At 34.2% G+C, this 7566-nt stretch overlaps 1 protein-coding gene across 1 annotated transcript in view; it reads right to left on the bottom strand.

Annotated features, from left to right (window-relative positions):
- Nucleotides 1-7566, bottom strand: part of LRRC49 (leucine rich repeat containing 49) — a gene marked incomplete at its 3' end in the record, with an annotated part of 168338 nt that overhangs the window by 20591 nt on the left and 140181 nt on the right. Inside the window, exons 11-12 of the mRNA XM_011940552.1 lie at nt 5337-5420; nt 1253-1416 (exon numbers count right to left, since the gene is read on the bottom strand). Coding sequence (XP_011795942.1) covers nt 1253-1416; nt 5337-5420 — 248 coding nt within the window. The remainder of the gene's footprint in view (nt 1-1252; nt 1417-5336; nt 5421-7566) is intronic.

Genomic DNA, 7566 nt, shown 5'->3' on the forward strand with positions numbered 1-7566 from the left:
TTTATTTTAAAATTATGGAAATATAGTCAGCCCTCAGTATCAGTGGGTTCTGCATCCATAGATTAAACCAAATGGATCAAAAATATCTGAAAAAAATTCCTCAAAGTTCCAAAAGCAGAAGTTGAACTTGCCACATGCTGAGCACTATAACAAATCCATGCAAATCGAGTGACGTGTAGGTACTGTATTAGATACTATTTAAGTACTCTAGAGATGATTTCAAGTATATGGCAGGAAGAGTGTAGGTTATATGTAAATACTATCCCATTGTATATAAGGGAATTGAGTATCTGCAGATTTGGGTATTTGCAGGGGTCCTGGAATCAATCCCCTGTGGATACTGAGGGGCAGCTGTACAAATATATATTTAAATTATACATGCACTATAAAGATATAGATGCTTTATGTCACTCTGAATTTACTTGATTCCAATATGCTTTTCTGAGAGGAAGAGAAACATGTGGAGTCTAGATAATGCACTCAGCATTGCTCATAAACCTAGGGATATGTTATCATGTGATAAATGTATCATAGAAGAAAAGAGGTTGTGAGCCACTGGAATAGAAGTACAGATCACAGCTGGAGTAACTTTCAGATTACATGCCCTGTTGTTTACTACGAGTAATTAAAGAGTAAGGTTTTGTGCTGGCTGCTGAGGACACAGCAGGAGTCAAGTCAATCAGGCAGGATTCCTTTCCTTATGAAGCTTACATTCTAATGGGGAAGACACACATGAAACAACTATCTACCAACTTGGAGTTAGGGAAGGCTTTTTTGGAAGACGTGAATTTTAAACTTCAGACCTCTATGGGTGAGCTGAAGTTAGCTAGAGTGGGATCAGAGAAATACTGCAGGGAAGTGATTGGTGTCAGGGCAGAAAAACACTATTCCTATAAGAAAAGTTCTGAAGTAGGAAGTAACTGAACTAAAAGACAGTGATGCTGCAATAGCAGAAGAACATGGTTGATGGCATGGGATAAAAGAGATGAAGTGGGCAAAAGACATCATAGACTATATTAAGCAATCTAGACTTTTCCCTATAAAAAATATGAAATGCCCTATGAAGGGTTTTGTATTAGGAGAGTGTTATAGTAAGATTTATATTTTCAATTTTTCCATCTTAATTTCTAATTTCAGCAAGTTTTCTTAAGAAAACTCTTTTAAAATAATTATATGTAAAATGATTTCTAATTCCCACTCCAAATTCAATTATCTAAAGATGCTCGTATCTTGAAAGAATACCATTGCATACCCTGTTTCCTCTAGGAATGCAGAGAGGGTGCTTCCATCAGTCTGACAGGGATCCTGAGCAGAGTCAGAATCTTTTCTATCTTCATCTGTAGCAATATTGGCTACTCGTTGTTGTTGCAAGTCCCACTGTCGAGCTACGTTGTTAATTGTTAACCTTTTCTTCTCCTATTAAAAAGTTAATTGTGACAAAAGTTATATAATGCAATTTTTGTAGCAGAAGTGACATCTAAGGGGCATATTGTTTGCACCTTCTTATAATACTTTAAAAAGGAACCTGTTCCTTATAAGTAGATACCCAATACATTCTAAAGCAAGATTCAAGAGCCTGTATTTACTCTCTGCATCCAAAATCTCAATAATCATCTAACACTCTAAAGGAAAAAAATATGCAAACAATTATTGCTCTTTAGGAACTTAATTTTATTAAAAATAAATATACAACCAACTAGAGATTAAAAATTCAAAATCTGAAATTTTAATTTCACAGAAATTTTTACATACTTAATGTTATCTGAAGTTTTAAACAGAAATTTATATGCCTCTAACACAGTAAGAAAAACCTAATGATATTTTAGTTTTTCTACTCAATAATTAAGACTGGTAAGGTGAAATAATCTTGGAGGGTGGAAGGGAAGGAGTTGATCAATGTTCCAAGTTTCTCAGAATAAATTATAATGTCTGAAATTTAAAAATTATTCTCTAGACTATTAAAAGAAATTGTACTGGGTTGAAGTGTCTCTAGATAACTAGTACCATTCCAGATGAATAGGAAAGAAATTAATTCATTATAAGCAATGGATGCCTTAAGGTAGTGGTTCTCAAATTTCAGGGTACCTCAAATCACCTGGAGGTTAAAACGATTGCTGACTTAGAGTTTTTGGAATAGTGTTTGAGAATTTGAATTTCTACCAGGCTCCTAAGTATTCTAATATTGCTAGTTCATGGACCTCACTTTGAGAACCACTGACTTACAGCATTGGAGCTCAATCCTCTCATAGAAACCCTGTTGTGAAAAAGCAGATCTAGACTACTGAAAGAAATTGTGCTAAATTGAAACGTTTCTATTCAATTTATATACATTAATAGAAAAAAATTCCCTATTCTGGTAAAGTTTCCATTATCAAAAGATACTACTTAATTACAGTTTATCAATTAGATCAGAATGCTGAAAATAGACTTTCCTTTTCCTCTTTACTAAGACTACAATCCTGCATTGAAAAATCAGCTGAGTGTGACACTGACCCCTCTTCACCTGCTGGCCCTGGAGCCAGAGAAGGCTAGTAGGAAGATTCTCTGTCCACTCCTTCAGTACATGTAGAATAATTCTTTGTAGTTGTACCTGTTTGCATATAGTTGAGTAATTTTTGGTTATCTAAGATTTTAGCATGTATGCATGACATTAGATAGGAATAAAAAGTGATATGGCTTGTTTAATTAAAACTAAAGTTTTAAAAGTTCTATTTCTGATTTAAAAATGTTTTTTGGGGGAGCGCAGTGGTGCATACTTGAAATCTCAACTACTTGGGAGGCTAACGCAGGAGGACTGCTTGCAGGAGTTGAAGGCTGTTGTGTGCTATGGTCACACCTGTGAACTGCATTCCAGCCTGGGCAACACAGCAAGACCCCATCTCAAAAAAAAAAATGTTTTGGGCCTGGCTTTCTTTTTTTCTGTTTTTTGGTGTTTCAAATTTGTGTGCACAATTCAGCGGGTTATATTTAATATGCATATACTTTGGGGACTTTTTGACATTCTATGCATGTGCTCCTTACATAAAGCAAGTAGAAATCTGCGATTTTTAAATAAAAACATTTCCCCCTATTCTATAATAAAAAGGCTTCTTACCTTAAGGAATTCTATTTAAGTTACTTGCTGATGACTATGTCAACCCAATGTTTAATCTAAGCAACTCTGTTTTTTTTTTTTTTTTTTTTTTTTAACTCAGTATCAAGGCCACTTTGAAAGAGGCCAGGGCGGTGAGTTAATGGATGACGGTTCTCACGTTGGCTTCATGCATTTGAATTTCTGGCTGGTAGGGGTAGGCAAAAGAAATATTCGGAATGAGGTAGATATAGCAGTGCTTAGAAAAAGGGCATAAAATATCTTTAGACCACTGAGTATGTTAACAAATTTATAACAAGATAGTCTTTGAAAATGCAAACGTTTTCCTATATTAGTGCCAAAGTTAAGCTTCTTTAATTTGGGTTATTAAAATCAGATAATTACCAGGTTGACTAAGAGAATGATTAATTTTACTGGGGCCAGGAAAAGGGAAGATACATTTTAAGACAGGAGTATAGCCTGTCTTAATGTCAGGTGGGGATTAACGGCTGGCCAGGAGGACACATAAGGGCTCTGGGCATCTATGGAGGAAAAAAAAAAAAGAAGCAAAAGAAAGGTTAGAGAATGCTAGAGATTCTGCAAGGCATAAGGGGGTACCCAAAGTAAAGTGTAAAGATCACAGAGTCATTTGGGGTATCAGCAACAATTATGTTTCTAATAGCTAGGTGCCAATAAATGGCCAAGTCTGTGCTAAAGTGACAAATATTTTAGAAGGTGCCAAATTCCAATTTCTGCCATTTGAGTCTATTTTCAACGTCCAGGCAAGACCACACCAGTATATGCCATAAGTTTCACTTTCCTTCACTTTTAAGGTTACAAGGAAAATAAAAAGATAGAAAAGCAACAAGGCAGAAGACAGTATCTATACACTCTTCCTGTACCCAATCCATCCCATTTTCTTTTTTTCTTTTATTTTTGCATTCTTCTTTTTTTTAAATTGTACTTTAAGTTCTGGAATACACGTGCAGAACGTGCAGATTTGTTACATAGGTATACACATGCCATAGTGGTTTGCTGCACCCATCAATCCGTCATCTACATTAGGTATTTCTCCTAATGCTATCCGTCCCCTAGCCCCCTGACCCTCTGACAGGCCCCGGTGTGTGATGTTCCCCTCCCTGTGTCCATGTGTTCTCATTGTTCATCTCCCACTTATGAGTGAGAACATGCAGTGTTTGGTTTTCTGTTCCTGTGTTAGTTTGCTGAGAATGTCCATCCCATTTTCTTAATCATCAATATCTAGAGTTGCATGAGCAATCCTCAGCAAATGCTGAGGGTCTGTTGTATCATGATTCCAAATCTGAGCTAGGGCTAGAACCTAGGTCTCCTGATTCTCCCATGCCTTTCCCCTTACTAAAAATAAATATAAGGAGTAAACCTCGTAACTAAACAGTCCTATTTAGTGACATTTTGTTTTGTCTCACTTATTTTCCTCAGGCTGGACTTAATTCCTGGACTCAAGCAATCCTCTGTCTTAGCCTCCCAAGTAGTTAAAACTTCAGGTACATACCACCTTGCCTGGCTAGTCATTTCTTTTGAATTCTGAGTGCCATTTTAATTTTAAAAAGAAAAGCATCTATATAGAACATGAATGAGTAATGATAATCAGGGTGATGTCCTTAATTTTAGAACATAGCATGATACATATTATGAACTATAAACTTTAAGCTGTCTTTACTTATACTTTGTGATGTTAATATAAAATATTTAAAAGAGAATATTTTATTTAAGGAAATTAACATCTGTTAAATCACTTAAAACCAGTTTAAAACAAATTTGCATTCCTAAGTTCCACAAAATCTTTATCACTTCTATATCATAAACTTTTTAAATTTAAAAAGCTATCATTAAAAAAAACATAGCAGAGCTCATTTAAATATATCAGTAAAGATGACAGTCAATTACAGTACATTCCAAAATGAAGTGAATATGCCATGGGATACACAAGATGATGCCCTGGTATGAACTAAAAGTATTATAACTTCAATTATATTTATTTTTCATCTCTTCCTTTTAAAACTAGCTTTTGCATTTATTTTATAATGTATATCATACTGTATTTCTTAAGTACAGGTTTAGGTATAGATAATAATTTGTAAAACTTTTAGGGGTGCATACATTCTGTTGATAGGAATAAAAAACTTACAAAGTTAAGAAACCACTTTTCCAGTAGACTAGCTAGCCAGTTTTGGGGTATGTGTGTCTATGTGTGCACACACATCCACGTAGACATCAGAGAAAATACCTTAAGCAAAGATTGTTTATGACTTTCCCGCTTCTTCTCTTCCTCTTTTTTGGCTAAAACAGATGCCATACGCCTTTCTTCTTCCTAAAAGACATTTTCCAAAAAGTATTATGAAGAGTTTAACCATTTTTTAATGCTAAATATCATTGGTCCTATTAAGTACAGTTTTCTTCTTGAGAGGCATAGTATTTGCTAGCAGAAAATACACTCTCAAAGAAAAAGTATGTTTCTCTTTATTTTCTTCTTCCCTCCTAATGCTAAAAATCTGTGCATTCCTAACTCTGTCCCAGCTCTGGAGGTGATGTGAACCTAGCTCATACAAGAAAGGAAAAAGAATGAGAAGAAAAGGAGATGTATGTTTGCATAATTTTCCTTTTGTACTCTGTGCATCATGGTTCCACATAGGTTTAAACTTTCTATCATCAAGGTAAGAAGGATAAAAGTAATACATCTAACAATATTGACTGGATCTGTGATAGAAAATCAGAACTTTTTTGATGAAAAAAACAAGGGTAAATATCTTTTAAAACTCCAATTATATTAATAAATTATTCTCCATTAATATAATTACTTTTGGTTTGTTTTTAAGTTGTGTTGCCCAGTCTCATTTTTTAAATTCTAAAAGCTATGAAATATAGCATGATGACCGTAGTTAATAATCCTGTATTATAATCTTGGCATTTGCTAAGAGAATAGATCTTAAATGTTCTCACTACCAAAAAAAAATAGATAATTAGGTGAAGTGATAGAAATGTTAACTAACTTGATTGTGGTAATCATTTTATAATATATATCAAATCACCACACTGTACACCTTAATTTTATATAGTTTTGTCAATCATACCTCAACAAAGCTCGAAAAAGTAGAATCGACAAAATAACATAGACAGTTTACAAAGAAGTTTAAAAATCAGTCATAATCCCATACACCTAACTCAAATCTTACAATTTCTGTGTATCAGTTGATAATATTCACTAGGAGCAATTTTTTAAAGGTTATAATCTATATACACAATCTGGACCATTTTTCCCCCGAAGACTGTCTGATTTTAATAAATTATAACCATGTAACTTTTAATTTTCATTACCAAAAGATTTGCAGATTCTCAAAATGATAAGATAATTTGAGAAAACAATTTATTCATAAAAGACAAGCTTGAAAACATCTTCAGAGATAGGAAACCATAACAAGTAACTTAGCAGATTTGAAGAATTACTCTTTTAGAAACAAAAAATTCTAAGAATTGAAATTTAAAATTCAACAAAGGGAGATTTAATAGCAGATTATACACAGCTGAAGACAGGATCAGTCAACTGGAAAATAGAGGATGAGAATGTTTTCTATATGTTTTAGTATCACCCTACATACTTCTCTATCATAGCACTTAACCTGTTTCATTTTAATTATTTCTGGTGCTATCCCTCATGCCTCCCACGCCATAAAATAAGCTCTATGAATGTATGAACCATGTCTGTTCAGTAATTTATTAAACCTGAAACTGCTACATCAAATAGTAGACATATTTCTATCCTTTTGATACGTCTGCAAACTGCCCTCCATAAATGCAGTTCTAATTTACACTCCTACCAGATTTCAACATTTAACACCTGATGGTTTTTTTTTTTTTTTTAACACCTGATGGTTAGTCATGAAAGCTGTTCACCAAATATTCTTGTGTCTTCACATGTCCAAGACACATTGTGAGATAGCACTTCTAGCGCCCTTGAAGTTAGATGTGGCCATGTGACTTGCTTTGGCCAATGTCATATCGACAAAAGTGACATGTATTTACTTCTGGTTGAAAACTTTCAAAGACAATGTATGATACAACTATTCTCTCTCTCACCTTGCTATAGCACCTGCAAAATTCCACAGGTGGGTACTTTGAAAGCCTGAGTACTAGAATGAGGACAACACAGAGCAAAGAGCCAAAATCACACATCATAAGCAGACAGGTATTAGAAGCCTGAAATAAATTTTGTTGTTTTAATTCCCTGAAGTTAAAGAAGTTGTTATTGCAGCACAATCTAGCCTATGCAGACCAGTATATATATGTTATATTAGAATTAAAAAAGGTCAAAGAGACTATGAAAATGTGTTCTACAACCTGCTCCTGAATGACTACTGGGTACATAATGAAATGAAGGCAGAAATAAAGATGTTCTTTGAAACCAATGAGAACAAAGATACAACATACCAGAATCTCTGGGACACATTTAAAGCAGTGTG

This window comes from Colobus angolensis, unplaced genomic scaffold, assembly GCF_000951035.1.
Source record: "Colobus angolensis palliatus isolate OR3802 unplaced genomic scaffold, Cang.pa_1.0 Scaffold19, whole genome shotgun sequence".
Lineage (NCBI taxonomy): Eukaryota > Metazoa > Chordata > Mammalia > Primates > Cercopithecidae > Colobus > Colobus angolensis.